The sequence below is a fragment of the Elephas maximus genome, chromosome 15 (assembly GCF_024166365.1).
Source record: "Elephas maximus indicus isolate mEleMax1 chromosome 15, mEleMax1 primary haplotype, whole genome shotgun sequence".
NCBI lineage: Eukaryota > Metazoa > Chordata > Mammalia > Proboscidea > Elephantidae > Elephas > Elephas maximus.
In genome coordinates, this window is record NC_064833.1 from 22,582,313 (window position 1) to 22,600,354 (window position 18,042).

The 18,042-nt window shown below is 40.1% G+C and overlaps 1 protein-coding gene across 1 annotated transcript in view; it reads right to left on the reverse strand.

Moving 5' to 3' along the window:
• Positions 1 to 4,997: 4,997 nt before the first annotated feature.
• DEPTOR (DEP domain containing MTOR interacting protein) overlaps positions 4,998 to 18,042 on the reverse strand; it is a 137,116-nt gene continuing 124,071 nt past the window's right edge. Inside the window, exon 9 of the mRNA XM_049853495.1 lies at positions 4,998 to 6,347. Coding sequence (XP_049709452.1) covers positions 6,219 to 6,347 — 129 coding nt within the window. The 3' untranslated portion in view covers positions 4,998 to 6,218. The remainder of the gene's footprint in view (positions 6,348 to 18,042) is intronic.

Genomic DNA, 18,042 nt, shown 5'->3' on the forward strand with positions numbered 1-18,042 from the left:
GAAGTTTATAAAGCTATGAAAAAATGTGCGAATTACAACTACACCTAAAAATTTTGATCAATCAGTCCTGAAGGAAAACAAGCAAGTCCCAAAGATTACACGATGATGCTCTTTTAATAAAACTCATAAAAATTTAAAACTAAACAATTATTAAGAACAACAACAAAGCAAGAATTGGCAAACTCAACACTCACCATTGTGAAAGGGCAAGGGAAAGTGAAATGTAAGTTACTGTGTTCTGGGTTCTTGGGTTTGATGGTGGTTTCTAGCATTACACTATCTTGTTCAACACCATGATTTCATTTTTCTCCCTCCCCATGGACAGAAGCCTTCTAGGAGACAGGTCCAAAGGAAACTCATAAAGGATGAGCTGGAGCTAGGGGCATATCTACCGATTTTCATATTCCTGCTACCTGTATACAGCAACCAGCAAAAAAAAAAAAACAAGTCCTCCATAAAGTTTCTTGAGTGAATGAATGAATGAATGAATGAATGAGAAGAAAACAAAGCTCTCCGGGTTAATATTAAGAGTAGGCTGAATAAACATTCATTCTCTTATTTTACACTGTCCCCCTTCCCCACACATAGAATTATGAAACTGATTTCCTAACTGGTTTAAAGTCTGAAAAATGTAACATTCTCCCAAAGTAGTGAACAACCACATGGTATTTTTCCAGACAGTATATTCCATAACACCCAGTAATACTGAGCTATGTAGGGGTAAAATGATTCTGAATCAAACACAGTACAGAAGAAGCTTTTTAATTCCTTTTTTTTTCCCCAGGCAAAAGAGCTTCAGAAAACACCATCATTAAGCAGCTTTACAAATGGCACTTTTGGTTACATTAGAGAATTAGACATGAGTCCCACGTGTTTTCTCTGATGGATCAGTGGTAGATCATCCCTATAATGAAACCCTTTCTTAGGATAAAAAAATGGCTACTTTGTCCTAAAAACAGGAAAAGCTGAAACCCTGAAGTAATTGTTTTTTTAAATTAACATTTATTTTATGCTATACTCCTATTTATTTTCATACTAGAAATTTCAATATCAGGCTACAGATTTTAATAAATGAAACAGATAAATCTCAACCTAATTTTAAAATAAACACATTAAGTACATATATTAATGCATTTGACAACACCATAAGCTAATTTGGACGATAAATTTCATTTTGGTACACTACAGATTTGTCCTTTTGAGTATCAAACTGAGGAAGAATATATTACACCTGAAATTCTGCCTTAAATGAGCAAAATCATGGTCAATGACATCAATATACTCTAACCATTTATAATCAAAATAAAACAGGATTAATACTCAACAGGAAAGAATAGTTGATAACATCAGTTTTAAATGAGTCTTGAAAACCATATTTTCACAACATATTTGAAAGAACGAGTAAGATTCCAACTTGATCTAAAAACAGTGATTTTAAAAAAACAATTTCTACCATCCTCCTGTCATAAGATGGTGTGAAGTTGATCATATCTAACATACTCAAAATGAGTATCTTCTCTACGTTACTAGCTGTTTCTCAACTAATCCCCTTACCAGTTTATATAATTATTCAACAGAGGTTGATAAGTAAATATCAGACAATAGCATCAAACCTAAAGGCAATTCATTCGTCTTTCTACAACAGAATTAACAAACATGACTTTCAAATTTGCACTGATAGCACGTACTGTGCTAACGTAGAAACAAAACTACTTCACAAACACATAAACACATCATACAAACACATAAACAATAAAAGCATTTTTTAAGGAAGCAGAGAAAGCCATTTAAGGTTCTCAGTAACTGAAGCCTGAGACACAATACACTGCCTATTTGAAGGTTAGAAACACAGACACATGCATATATATGAAATAAAATTTCTTAGAAACACTGCTTATCGTTAACTGAGGATAACTCCTGGTGTTACATTTAAGAATAGAAATAGGGTTCTAAAATTTTAAAGCAGGTCAGAATATAACACAAAATATTTTTATGATAAAATTTAATAACCCACGGCCTGAGTCAATTAAAATGTATAACCTTACCTTCATAAACATATGATACCACTTTCATTTTATGCATACCCCAAAGCCAAAGGCCAATTTTCACTGCATTGCCTCAACTGCAGAAGTCTATACTGTAAAAGCCACAGGGCTGGAAGGTAGGAAGGAGGCTGGCATTTGGCCCAGGCTCTGGCCCCAACAAGCTATACGAGGTTAGGCATGTCACCTGACCATTCCATATCTAAGCTTCCTCATTAGTAAAATGAAAAGGCTAAACTGTGCTCTCCATGGCCCAGAGTGGCACTATCATTTTAGGATCTTTCCAATTCTTAAGTTTTCATTAGGCACTGGGCTTTATTCACAACTTCATAGTATACTACTACCCATTGGTTGGGCAGGAATTTGTACCTGGATTGCTGAAATCTTTCAATAACTACGTAACTTTTTGGTCCTTTATTCAACAAATAGTGAGCATCTACTCTTGATGGATTAAAAATGGCCACAGGTTTTTTGCAGCTCTTCCCATTTTTTTTTTTCCCCATCAAAAGGTGGAGTATAAATACCTACCTTCTGATTCTGGACTCAGCCTTGTGACTTGCGTTGGCCAACAAAATGCTATGGGAGCAATACTCTGTGACTTCTAAGCAAGTCCACAAAAGGCCTTGCAGCTTCTACTCTCGACCTCTACAATCTCAGTCACCTAATGAGGAAGCCTGAGCTAGCTATGGAGAAAGGCCACCAGGAGTGGTACTGAGGCACCTTGGCCAACAGCCCCGAGACAACCACCTGACTGACCGACCACAAATGTATGCATGAACCCAACCAACGCTACGTGGTGCAGTGGCAGATCATCCCAGTGGGGCTCTGCCCAAACTGCCAACCCACTGAATCATGAGCAAACAAATGGTGCTGTTATAAGCCACATTTTGGGAGTGGTTTATTAGGCAGGGAGACCTGGTGGTGCAGTGGTTAAAGTGCTTGGCTGTTAACCCAAAAAATTGGCAGTTCAAACCTACCAGTCACTTTGCGGGAGAAAGATGAGGCACTCTGCTTCCGTAAAGATTTACAGCCTTAGGAACCCTATGGGGCAGTTCTACTCTGTCCTATAGGGTAGCTAGGATTTGGAATCGACTGAACAGCAATGGGTTTGGTTTTGGTTTATTAGTCAGTAACGGATATCTGACATATTGTGTTGAAACTGTGCTAGGCAAAGGGGATATCCTTTAGTCCATTTTCTGATGATGCTTAGAATACAGTTAGGGAGACAAACAGGTTATAGGGCAATTTCAAAGCAAATGTCATCAGTGCTATAATGGTGGGGGGGGGTGGTCATAAGAGTCCATAGGAACACAGAGAAGGGGCATGTACCCAGAAGTGGGAGCTGGCAAAGGCCTCTCAGAGGAGATAATATCTAAGGGGAGATAATAAGAAGAAAGAATTTTCCAGGCAAAGAGGGAGAAGGAAGAATATCCCAGAGAGGAGACACTATGTGCAAAGACCAGAGGGAGCAAGATGGGACCCCTAGGAAACTGGGAACATTCACTATAATTACAGTGTGAGGCGGTCAGGAGAGAACAGGAAGGTTAACTAAGTCTCTCTTGGCCTTAGGTACTATTCTACAGTATTTGGACTTTAAACTGGGGGTGATGGGAACCAAAGTAGGAAATGGTTTCTCTCTCTCTCTTTCACTTAGTGTAACGCATTTGACCAAAGACATCGAGGAAACCCTCTGATTCAAATTAACTTCATAGGGCAGGAAGTTGTATGGAGTAGATAAAGAGAGAAGCTTCCCTGGTACTCAGGATGGCTGTAGGGAATGATATTCTGCCAGGGTCCAAGATAATGAACATTACCAATGGCAAAATTAAACCAACTGCTATTGAGTCAACTCCAACTCACGGACACCCCATGTGTGTCAGAGTAGAACTGTGCTCCACAGTGTTTTCAATGGCTGATTTTTCAGAAGTAGATCACCAGGACTTTGGTCCAAGTGCTTCTGGGTAGACTGGAACCTCCATCCTTTTGGTTAACAGCCAAGCCCATTAGCCGGGGCCACCCAGGGACTCCTTAATAGACATTAGGATGTGAGAAAAAAAGTAGCAGTGACAGGGAAGTAGATGCTACTTCCTGAAAGGAGTTCCTCCTCCTCTTGTAAATTAGTGAACACCTGGGGACAGAAAGTATTTAAGACTCATCTTTTAAAGATGTTACAAAAAGTTTTAAAGCAGAGTGGGAAAGTCTTCAACTTACTAGCTGTGTAGCCTTGGGCACATGACTAACTTCTTTACGAGTTAATGGAGATAATGACAGTATTGACCTCACCAAAAACAACCAAACCCAGTGCCGTCGAGTCGATTCCGACTCATAGCGACCCTATAGGAAGGACAGAGTAGAACTGCCCCATACAGTTTCCAAGGAGCATCTGGCGGATTTGAACTGCTGACCCTTTGGTTAGCAGCCGTAGCACTTAACCAGTATGCCACGAGGGTTTCCACTGACCTCACAGGTTCCCTAAATAGTGGTAGTGGGGGAGGAGGGAACAAAAAGCATGGGCTTTGTTTACATTAAACAGACCTGTGTGCTGGAATCCAGGCTATATCATTTAGTAATCCTTGCAACTATGTGAACTAAGAACATTTTAAATTTTGCTCAGACTTAGTTCCCACATCTGAAAAATGAGGGTGGTAATACCTACCTTGCAGGGTTGTGATGAGGAGTAAAGGAAATGATATATGTTAAATGCCATAGGAGAGAGCCCGGCACAGAGTATAAATGCACATACCCATTGAGATGATAATATTTCTCCAATTTAGATCAACAGATTAACGTCAGACATTCTACATTACTTCACAATCCTATTCTCTGGCTAAAACTACAGATCAGAAAAGTTGAATTATACATACACACACACACACACACACACACACACAGTCATTAGCATGGTCTATCCCACTTGTACCAATACATTTTGATCATCAATCACAAAGAAATGACTGAAGTACAATATTCATATTTTATTCTGTAAATGTGTGGTAAGAAAGTAACCTGGTCGTTCAAAATTCATTATATGAAATTAAGAAGAATTTAGCATTCTGATTCCCTAATTTGGCACTTTGAGGAATTTCCTCTACACACCAAGCCCCAAAATTAACTCTTTTCTAGATCAAAAAAAAAAAGGAAACATGCATATATACAAGGGAGCTGAAAAGCTACAACACAATCTGGTGATTTTGGTGAAAAATAATTCCCCCAAACAAGCAGCGTGTCATGTTGTTAGAACCTGTGACACTAGAAAGCTAAGAGAAATTCAGGCCAAGAAGGTAATTTAGAGCTCAAGATTTTATCACATATGAGCCAAATTCCAGAATACATCACTTAAAGGGACACCTTCTAGTGAAGTCTTGCCAGAAGGCTTGATTTTTGAGCTCTATGTTTCTGTTTTGACATTCAACACATTCAGGATTAATTTTAGAAAGCTGCTGTTGCTGATTTATAGACGAAAAGGCTCAGAAAAAGACAATGGGGGCCACACAATTTTAGGTAGTATCCCCCTATCCACCTCCACCTCCATCACAAGAGTTCTTTGTTTTGCTTTGTTTTTTAAACAAATGTCTAATTGAAAATATATGTTAAGTTCAAAGTTGCTACTAAAAGCAGGATTAAAAAAAACCATTTTTTGATGGCTTTTAAGTACTTGCACTTTCTTCAAAATGCTAGTTAACCACACTTGGATGTTGCTTTAATTTGAAGCTAGGTAAAAATCTAAATCCTCTATTATTTCATGCAAATTTTGGTGAGAGCACCTATTTAGAGTCTCTAAAAACTACTGTATCCGACTCCCATGAAGAAGATTTTAGCATGTTGTTGTTTTGGCTAAAACAGGCTTTCAACAATGTTCTGCCAACTAATTAAGATAAAAAAAAAAAACAATGAATGAGAACTACAAATAAAAATCTAGTAAGGCAATTATATCATGTAGTAAAATTCTGTTTCCCCAATATTTTCTACACTGACGTAATATTTCTTAAGACGTTACCCGATTCTTCCACAAATCGAACAGTATATAAAACTCAAATTAAGATGAGTATGTACGAAGAAAAGATCCGTCTGTCCAAAGCCATGCACTGCACAGAAGTCTTGTTATTGCACCACTCTGTCTTGTTCTGGCTTTGGACACCCACAGGACGCGAAATGGCTGGGTGGAGGTCTGCCTGCTCAGCATTCTAGTTCCTCCATGACTTCCATGACAATTGTCCGGGGGCCTGTCAGAATCAGATTGCTCACTGTCCGGTAGTCTACGTGCAGCACATTGAGCCCATTTACAGACACGACAAACTGACAGACCTAAAGCAAAGACAGAGAGAAAGAACATCTATTATAGCTCACAGTTTTTCACAGACCTTCCTTTATAGAAGATACTACATGGCTCTAAAGGGTTACTTCATTCTTAAAATAACCAACTGTACCCAGCTGACAATTCCAATTCAGTCATTCCCAAGACTCTATGCTTTTTCTGGAAAGCAATATAATATAATGGAAAAAGCATCTGTTTTAGTGACATTCAGAATTATGTTCAAATCCTACTCAGAAACTTACTAGCTTAATCTAGGTATTTAAATTTCTGAGCTTTATTTCCTTCATCTCTAAAATAGAGATAATAATAATATACATACCTACCTTATAAGATTGTTATAAGAATCAACTGAGGTAAAGTACACAAAGCTTCTACTACAGTGCTTTGAACATATGGAGTAGTCAATTCAATTCCCGTAGTCACAGTGTTTATGGCTGTTATTATTCATACGGACTCAGTATATAGAAAGACCCTATGGCAATGTAAAGTTCCATGTTCCCAGGACAGTGCTCATGTATGTCTATTGTTCCTACATGGTTATTAATAGTGCCTCCTTTCACTCTTCCAAAGTGTTCTGGTGAGATGATAAATTCTACACATTTCCTTATTTCCCATCCTTATGGATGAGGCCAACAAAGGTCAACTTTTTTTTTTTTAAATTGTACTTTAGGTGAAAGTTTACAGTTCAAGTTAATTCCTCATACAAAAATTTATACACATATTGTTATGTGACCCTAGTTGCAATCCCTATAATGTGACAGCACACTCTCCCTTTCCACCCCAGGTTTCCACATCCATTCAACCAGCTCCTATTCCTTTCTGCCTTCTCATCCCACCTCCGGACAGGAGCTGCCCATTTAGTGTCATGTATCTACTTGAACTAAGGAGCACGCTCTTCATGAGTATTATTTTATGTTTTATAGTCCAGTCTAATCTTTGACCCAAGAGTTCGCTTTGGAAATAGTTTTAGTTCTGGGTTAACAGAGAGTTCAGGGGCCATGTCCTTGGGGGTTTCTCTAGTCTCAGTCAGACCATTAAGTCTGGTCTTTTTATGTGAATTTGAGTTCTCACCACACTTTTCTCCTGCTCCGTGAGGGACTCTGCTGTGTTCCCTGTCAGGGTAGTCGCTGGTGGTAGCTGGGCACCGTCTAGCTCTTCTGGTCTCAGGCTGATGGAGTCTCTGGTTAATTTGGCCCTTTTGTCTCTTGGGCTATTATTTTCCTTGTGTATTTGATATTCTTCATTCTCCTTTGCTGCAGGTGGTTGGGACCAATTGATGCATCTTAGATAGCTGTTTCCTAGCTTTTTAGACCCCAGATGCCACTCACCAAAGCGGGATGCAGAACATTTTCTTAACAAACTTTGTTATGCCAATTGACCTAGATGTCCCCTGAAAGCATGGTCCCCAGACCCCTGCCCCTGCTACTCTGTCCCTCAAAGTGTTTGGTTGTATTCAGAAAACTTCTTAGCTTTTAGTTTAGTTCAGTTGTGCTGAGTTCCTCTGTATTGTACGTTGTCCTTCCCTTCACCTAAGATAATTCTTGACTACTATCTAGTTAGTGAATTCCCCTCTCCTTCCCTCTCCATCCTCATAACCATCAAAGAATGTTTTCTTCTGTGTTTAAACCTTTTCTTGAGTTCTTATAATAGTGGTCTCATACAACATTTGACACAAAGGTCGACTTTTAAACTAAGTGAGTGTTAGTTAAGGCTGTGGAAGGATAGATAATTAAAAACAAGACAATAAACAGCATCATTCAATAATAATACCACTCTGGATGTGTCATGATGGGTCTGGTAATGACCCACAGCTACTGCCCTAAATGGAAGTCCTTCTCTTGATGTTGGGGGTGGTATCAGAGGCTGGGTACTTTTCATTTTGCTGCCACCAAAAAAAAAAAAAGACTATATATCCTTGTGTACCTGAATTGGTGGACATTGGATAAAGGCAATTTGTTTATGCCACTCAAATAGAAAAACAGCCACAAACAGATCTCCACCCTGTCAGTGACAGGTATATCTAATTGGTAAAACATAACAAACAGAATGTAAGTATGTACAGTGCTTGGCTCATTGCAGGTACTTGTTGTAGGCAAAATAACGACCCCCCTGCCAACACACACACAAAAATGCTCACATTCTAATTCTGGAACCTGTGAATATGTTAGCTTACATGGTAAAGGAGAATTAGGCTTGCAGCTGGAATTTAAAATAGGGAGATTAGCGTGGATTATACCAAAAAAATAAAAACAAACCAAATCCGTTGCCGCCAAGTGGGTTCTGACTCAGACCCTATATTTTTTTATAGGTGGGTCCAATATAATCAAAGGTTCCTCATAAGAAGGAGACAAGAAGGTCAAAGGCAGAAGTAGGAGGTGTGACAATGGAAACATGAGCTTGGAGTGATGCCAAAAAAGGGCAATAAGTCAAGGAATGCAAGCTGCCCTGAAAGTTGAAAAAGGACTGGATTCTCCCTACAAGTCTGCAGAAGAAACGTAGCCTTGCTGACACCCTGCTTTTAAACTTCTGACCTCCAGAAGTGACACAGAATAAATGTGGGATTTTTTAAGGCACCAAGTTTGTGGCATTTTTGTTACAACCATCATAAAAAACCTGTAAAGTCCTCAAAAAATATTGGCAATTGAATGAAATGAATAAATGTATAAGCAAAAAAGCAGGGTTAGGAATCAGCCTGAAGGATTACTTTGCTCCTTATAAATTATCCCTTCTCTTACTGGGCATATAAGAAAATAAAAAGAATAAATAAAAAGAAGGAAGGAAGAGAGAAGATGGGGAGAGGGGGAAGAAAGGAGACAGACTGGTTGAGATTGATTCATTAATTTCGTGATGTCTCCCAAATCTGCTGTTCTCATGGCCAAACTGCTTTAAGTATACCCGTTGCCATCGAGTCGATTCTGACTCAAAGACACTCTACAGGACAGAGCAGAACTACCCCACAGAGTTTCCAAGGAGCAGGTGGTGGATTCAAACTGTTAAACTTTTGGTTAGCAGCGTGAACTCTTAACCACTCCACCGCCAGGGCTCCGCTTTGAGTGTAATGCCTGAGTAATTAATGTATGCACCTGCTCCCAATTATTTATTAGTGTATTTACTTAGTGTGGATTACTCAAACAAATGGGGAAAATACCAAAACACTGCAGGAAAACCACCATTTACCTTTACTGCTTTCCAGGTGGGTAATATTACTACTCTAACACTGTGTTAAGTCTAAAAATATCTATCCCTATTACTGAAATACATCAAAATTAGAAAGTATTAGAAGGGCATGTCTGTTTCTGTGAAACAGACAAGGGATTTGAAATCTAAAGATTTAAGTTCTAGGTCCCTTTGCTGGATGACCTTAAGCAAGTCATTTTTGTTTTCCATGTCTCAACGACATTGTTTATAAAATTAGGTAAAAATGCCTATCCTCACAGGCTCAAATACGACAATGCTACAGTGCATTTAAAAACTCTGCAAATATCAAGCATTGCACCAATGCTGGGTTCTATTAACTTCTTTCCCTTTGAAAATACCCACTCCCTCTTGAGGGCACCTTTTAGTTAAATAACAAATTGGCTCATAAAATAAAGAATATTACCAGTGAGTACCGCACAGATTTAAAAAATAATCTATGAGACCAAATTGTCAACAATTACTTTAAAGCAAAGATGAAATGGTAAGGGGATAGGGAAACCAGATTATTGGAAGCAAAATATCCAGAAGGGAATTAATGAGGATGTTAACACATGAAAAATATAACCAGTCTCTGAACAATTTGTGCAGTAATTGTTAAATGAGAACCTAATTTGCTGTGTAAACCAGGGCTTCGAACCATTTTGAATCAGTTTAGTCACGGCTGACAAAGCCAAAACTGGAACAGCCCCGAATTTTTAAAATTTGGGTGAAGCAGAACAGGAAAAATTATGGGTCAAAGCCCTGGGATGGGAGACTCAGAAGAGGCATAGTGAGCCCTTTTAGGACTCTGATGCAGGAGACTGGTTTATTGCCAGGACTGTGCAGAGTGACACACATTCAAAGAGGTACAGTTGGCTGCCATCTTTGAATGGGGCACCACTGTTTCGGACTCTGCTGGTCAAGAGATTTGGTTGCTATGAAACATGCAAGCTGCCCTTGTTTTCCAGGAGGGAGATTAAATTTCTAACATGGCTTTGATTTGTAATTTTTCTTGTTCTGCGTCACTCACATTTTAAAAATTCAGGTCCGTTCAGATTTCGCTTTAATGGCCATGACTAATCCAGAGAGAGCTGGTTTGAAGCCCTTGTGTATTTCACCGAAAACACAATAAAATATTATTAAAAAAAAAAAAAACCTACTTCCTTCATAGTCACATACAAAAATAAATGGAATATGGACTGTGATAGGCAGAGTGATTATTTACTGAATAAACAGTCACTCCCCAACCTATATTACTATGATGTTCTCTCTACACAGAAGACCACACAATCACTGTTTCTTCTTTCCCATTTCAACCAGTTTGTCCTTGTTGATTCTGGGAAAATCTGGGGCAAAATCAGCAGTTCTCATCCACAGCTGAGGTCAAAATAATCAAGGTCACACTAGCAGGCCATAATCAGTTCTGAAGTAGGCCACGAGCAATTTGCAGGACAGTTTAGCTCTAAATAATATAGACATTGCCTGTTTTTTTTTTTTTTTTTTTTTTCCCTATTGCAGCAGACTTCTCAGCCAAAGCATGAGAGGAATTTCCTCCACCCAGACCATTAGATCTGGGCTCTTTTTACCTCCAAAAGGATGAGCAGCCTTTTTGTGTTGCCAAATGAGAGGCAGCAGTTGTCAGGTGCCACCCTGAGGCTAACCTGGTCACAGGCTCTCGAAGACTAGATATGTTGCCCAGACACAGGGATCTCCACCCAGGAATCTCATTCAGCATTTAGTCTCACCCACAATTGTGCTTTGTTTTAATTGACCGACATTTAAAAATAAGGAAATTTTCACATAAACATCCAGATTATGGCTTGTCTGGAACTATATGAAGATGTGATAGCACTAAGTCTGGAAGGCTCTCTGGCAACGGCAGGCTGGAGCCCGGTTGAGGCTACCTCTTCTAGAAGGGGCACATGTTCTCTCATTTGCCACGGCCCTTGCCACTTCCTGTTTTTCTTAGCTGACAGGCACACGAGTTTGTGATCCCTGACCTGGGACCACCAGAGGAAAAAGCACTGAAGAGAGCGAGGCTTGGTGCTTCAAGAGGTGAAGGAATGCAAATGTCCATCAGCTAATAAATAAAAGGATAAATAAAATGTTGTATGTCCTGTCTATACAATGTAAAAATATTTGGCAAAAAAAAGGAACAAACTACTTATACATGCTACAACATGGATGAATCTTAAAAACACAATGCTGAGTGAAAGAAGCCAGTCACAGAAGACCACATACTGTATGATTCCATTTATATGAAATGTCCAGAATAGGCAAATCCATAAAGACAGAGAATAGATTACTGGATGCCAGAGCTTGAGGGCTGGAGTTCGAGTAAAATGGGAGTGGACCAGGGTTTCTTCTGGAAGTGATAAAATTGTTCTAAAATTCATTTTGGTGATGAAGCCTCCACCAAGACTTCCCTCCACTTCGCCGCAGTTCCCCATCCCCCCATCGCAGCCTGCCAAGCCACGGGTTATAACTGCAGTTTGGCCCGACCATGCCGCAGCCCTAATTGCAGTCTGAATTTGGTGCCATAATCTCGAGCGTGCACGAACCAGGGTTTTGGAGCATGCGCAGAACCTGAAGAGCTGTGTTCTCAATCTGTCCTTAGACCTGAACGTCACTGACATGATTCAACATCCAGAACTCCAAATGTGGACATGGGGGGGCTAAATTCAGAAAGTTCCGGGCACCAAACCCAACCCCCAGATGCCACTGGAAATAAAAAGCTCTGCAGCCCCCTCAGACAGGTAGGACGTGGTCTTTGGGCTGCTAAGCCCCATGCTGCTCCTTGTTTGCACAAACAATAAATTCCCACTTTGTTTCCCCTGGAATTGGTGGTGTGACATCCATCTTATTTTGATCGGCTATTTTTTTTTAATAGGACAGGACAAGAACCCTTGTTTGGTTACAACGATGATTGCATAACTTTGCGGATATACTAAAAACCACTGTATACTTTAAAAGGGTGAATTATATGGTATATGAATTATATCTCAATAAAGCTGTCTTAAAATAATAACAGAGCTGAAGGGAAAAGGAGTCTGATGCCAGCAGTGGGTAGGTCCCTAATGGACCAGAGAGGAGGGTTGCAAGGTTGGTTCAAAGAGTGGGATCTGTGTACCTCTGGATGCTGGGCCCTTGGCGGGTACAGAACCTTGGATGGTAAAGGTTGTGTTCTTGAGAGGATGGGCATTCAGTGACCTCTGCTCAGGATCTATGTCCAGCATGTTTAGGGGTAGGGGAAAGGGGCAGCCAGCATGGCCAGCTGGACAAACACCAGTAGTAGCAGTAACGGACACTGCTCAGGGTCCATTTTACTGGCCTGCCTAAGTCCAAGGATGGGGGCTGGGGTGTGCAATCCCAAAGGGGAATAGTAGGGGGAAGGAACAGCAAAATGATCTGATATTGGACTTATCAACCTTGATGAGTGGCCAGTTGAACTAAACTTCATTTCTGAAAAATTAAAAAAGGTCATTTCTTGTACTTGATCTACACACACATACATTCTCACGTATCAACATTTTATGACTAATTTACCCTTTTATAAAACAAAGCCAACTCAGGCTCCATAGGCATAACGGCACTCTCACCCCCTTGCATTCCCTCATACTCTCCAGAGCAGCAGATGACAAGAGTGGGGTTAGAGCAAGTGTCTTGTGCATCACTCATCCCTGACAATTCTTCTTAACTGAGCTGCCACCTGAGCACTTCTCAGGGAGTAAAAAGGTCATGGGAAGACCCTCTGTCACAGGTGTTTTGGGGGAAAAAGACTAAGAAATCTTGTACTAACTAGTATGTGGAAGATTTATATAAAATAAAGATTTAAATAACAGAAGTCCTTGCTTTTATGAAGCTTACAATTGAGGAGAAAGAATATCATAGACTGGATCCTTTTCAAAGCAGCAGGCAATCTCTTAATAAACTCTGTCACTTATTGAAAACCCGTTCTCTTCTAGGCACCCATCCAGGTACTTTACATATGTTATGAACAATTCTCCTCATGGCTCAGTGGTGACGGATGCTGAGTTTTGGCCAACCGGCTGCCATTCTGCTAAAAGCAACTTAATATGTTTTTCTCTGGTGTCACCTTTTGCCTACTATGGTCAATATCAGTGGGAATCCAGGCAAAGTGCCCTGCCTTCCGCTATCCCTGGGGTCACAGGACTCAAGCTCAGCCAATCAAGCTCTCTCTCCCGGACCACTGAATCTGGAGCTGAGTCACACGGGCAAGAAAAGCTCATTTGCTCTGAGACTTAGGTCCCAGGTCTGCTCTAGCTCTCTAGTCTTGCTTTTCATTCTCTTACTTATTTGACATCCTTCCCACCAGTTTCTTTTTTTTTCTTATGTTAGCTAGAGCTGGTTTTTGTCATTGGCAACCCAGAATCCACAACACAATCCTTATGAACAAACTGCATCTCAGAGACGTTAAATTACTTGCTCATGGTCACACAGCTAAGTTCATCTGGAATTTGAATTCCAGCCTGTCTGAATCCACAGCCCGAAATAAATACACATTTATAAGGCACGGCTTCTACCTGGTTTGGTCCAGTTTAAACCCCTCCTGAGAATTTGCATCTCTGACAAGTTCTCTGCTGAGAACTTGCATTTCCATCTCAGATATCTGAGAATCTGGTTTCACAAGATCCCCAGGTGATTCTTACAGACAACTTTCTGGGAACTTGTCAGAAATGCAAATTCTCAGCAAGGGTTTGAACTTGACAGAAGCAGTAGAAGCCCTGTTATACAACATGCAGATGCAAGTTCTGAGGAATGCAGAGAATAGTGGAAAACCAATGTTTTCTCTATGCTTTAAGTGTTCATTAAACAGGCTAAGTTCACCCAAACATCTTACGGTATTTTATTTACGCTCCTCATAAGAAAGTTTTGTTTTTTAACCAAGTTAAGGTTAGGTTGCTCTTTGTGTTACTTAAAAGCCTCAGGAATATGTAAACTTAGATATTCATTCCAAGTTTTTTCCTTGAAGAGGGCAAAAAAAAAAAAAAAATGTTTTCAAACATTTATCATTCTTATATTCAAGGTAGTATTTTTGGAGTCGCTGTAGGAAAGACATCATCTCTCCATAAGTGGTCCTAATAACACAGCACTGCCAATATCCTGCTACTAAAAATGTACAAAATGACCTAGAAAAAGTGCAGATACGCTGATGGCACGTATTCAGTTATAACGGCCTTTCAATTAGCATCTATGGTACACTGTGTTCTGCAATTAACACGCATTACGAGTAATCACGGGAAGCACACGGCCTGGGGGAAAATTACTTCTCTGCCATACAGAAAAGCACAGACAGAAACAGAACATGTGACTACCTCTGAATGGATCTTCCTTAGGTACACCTTACCTCTATGGGGGAAGGAGGCAGGACAACGTAGATGTCACCCACACGTGGTAAAGAGAAATCAAGTGAGGCAGTGAGACTTTTCTTGTGCTTATAATTCTCTTTATCAGGTCTGTTTTCACACATTTCCCCAGTCCTTAGAAAAAGGGTCTATCATGAGTTCATGTCACTGCTCTATAACTCATTTCCCACAAGGAGGGCTAAAGAGGACTTTCAAAAGCAGGCCTAGGGAGGACTGCTCCTTAACGAAAAGGAAGAACAAAACCTTCGCAAGTCATGTTAAAGCAAGGTAAGTGATGCCTCTGAGCAAGGGGCAGTGGAGAAAAGTCCTATGAACCGATGTTGGCCTCTTCAGAGTTAACAGGAACAGGGAGGCAGGACTCGGCACATTTCAGGGTGTGATCAGGTTGGGATAAATGTCTCGGCTGAACTCCAGCCTTCCTCCTGAGAAGAAGCCAGACCAACTAAATAATCTTTCTTCTAATTCCCCCCTGGCACGTCCTGGCAGACGTACGATAGCCCTACGGACAGACAGAGTGCTCATGGGATCGTGCAACCACACATTTGTTCCTGCATGGCTGGAGCCGGGCCACAATTACTCAATTGTTTCATCTAAAGTAAGGTTGGGGAGAAACACTGCACCTATGATTATGTAAGTGTCTGTGCCCTGCCGGGATAACCTGTGCTCACCAGGAAACTTCATCCCTGAGCTTGCTGTATACATGGGAGTGCCACTCTGCCTTTTTGCTCTCTATTTCTTTCTGATCTAGAAGGGAAAAGGAATGGTGGGTAAGGTTGCTTAAGGCTTTACTGGAAAATAACAGAAAGCAGGTATCAATTTTTTTTTAGGTATCAGGGACTTAGCAAGACAGAGGCAGATAAAGTTTCAGACAGGAAAAGCCTGAGGGAAAAGAAAGACAGAAACAAAATAATCAAGGAGAGCTGAGTCCTGCTTAGGTAGGTAAGACACCAGTCCAATCAAATGATAAATGAAAAGCAGAACCGAGATACTCAGTGGCAAGCTATTGCTTAAATTACTCTTATTATTTTTTTGCCATTTTAAAACAACTTCATTGAAGTATAATTAACATACCATAAAATCCACCTGTTGTAAATGTATGATTCAATGATTTTCTAGTAAATGCACTGGGTTGGCGCGACCATCAACACAATCCAGTTTTAGAATATTCCCATGCCCATCATCTCACTAAGCTCCCTCATAGCTGCCACCTCCTGCCCTAGGCAACTATCTGCTTCCCATCTCTATAGATTCGCCTTTTCTGTATATTTCATATAAATGGAATCATACAATTTCAGGGCATTTGTGTTTGACCTCCTTCACTTATGGAGCACTTTTTTTTTTTTTGGGGGGGGCTATGAGATTGGCCAGGATCTTAAAGTTTCATATTATGCTTGGTTGGCAAGATTGTAGGTAAACAGGTAATCTCACACAGCCTTTTGGGAATGTAAATTGGTAGTACGTCTTTAAGGGATAATATGGCAGTTTCAGAACTGAAAATGTGCACACTTTTGACTTTTCAATTCTTAATCAAGCAGAACACTCACCTATGTTCTAGAGGTCACCCTGATCAGCCTGCCGTCAAAAGTGGAATTCTCTTCTACAAATTCCTGCTAGGTACTCAACCACCTTCTCTGAAGACTTCTTATGACAGGAAACTCAGCAATTCATGGAGAAGCTGTTTTTCATGTTGGAAGTTATAGCTATGCATTCGGTCAACATTATTTAAGCCATTTTCGCTAATTAATACCATACAGAGAAACAGTGCTGTAAGGTACTCACCAGAAACTTCTCTACCAAAAATCTTAAATGCTCACACCATCCCTTTTATGTTTATAATAATGCATTCTATGATTGTGAACACTAATAGCCTCAAGTACATGCGAGAGGTTGACATTTCAGCTTTTATTAAAAGTATTACTTGCCTGGAGGCTATTTCTCTTTTAGAGCCAAATATTGCCCTTTTAAACTTCAAAACTACTACCACTCATGTATAAAATGCCTAAGTTTAGAACTATGATTGAAGATAATGTCCAAGCTATTCAAAACACAACACTGACAATAATTAAATTTGTCACCTGTTAGACAACACACACCTTTAAAGTCACCATCTCTCAGTTGTTGAGTGGCAAATTAATACCAGGATCAGACCTGCTAAGGATGAGGCTTGAGGATTTCTGATAACCACAACATCAAAAAAAAAAAGAAGAACGCTGAGGATTTACCCTGAACCAGAGCAATGAAAGTCATGAGTAGATTAAGACATATTTGAAAACTGTTGAAGTTTTAGAGTTTGGGGGGAAAAAGTTATATTTTAATTGTTCCTATTTCTTTAAACCTTGCTGCAAATGATGCATCATAATTTTCATAACCAGCTATTAGAGACTGTGAACACAATGGCGTAAACATTTGAAAAAGGCACTATCTTTTTATGGACGACTTGTTATTTCTCCTCTGTCAGTTATGCATGCCTGTGGAAAGCCTAGCCATTTGATCTGTACTCCAGACTATTTAGATCACGGCTTGCCAGTCAGCATGCACAGTGCTGTCGTAGGTAATAAGAATGCCTACCACCTATTCAAGGTGCTTTACATGTGTAATCTCATTAAAATTCACAACACACCCTAATCTATAAGGTAGGTACTATTATTATTACTCCTATTTCACAGTCAAGGACACTGACTCAGAGAAGTAAAGTAACTGAGCCAAGTTCACGGAGACAGTAAATGGTGGAGCTAATATTCTGACTTCAAACCCATACATTTGGGTTTTAGGGTACTCTGCCACCTAAAAAAAAAAGCAATCGAGTCAACTCTGACTCACAGTGACCCTATAGCATAGAACGGAACTGCCCCATAGTGTTCCCAATGCTATAAATCTTTACAGAAGCAGACTGTCACATCTGTCTCCCACAGAGCAGCTGGCAGATTCGAACTGCTGACCTTTTGGTTAGCAGCCAAACACTTTAACCACGGCACCACCAGGGCTCCTATGATACATGATCAGCTCCCCTAAAACTGACATTAGCACCACACGGAGGAACGCCTTGACCTGGTGTCTAAGTGCCTCTCAAGCAATAAATTTCTAAAAACCTTACATTTGATTTTTCCTCCTGCCATCCCTG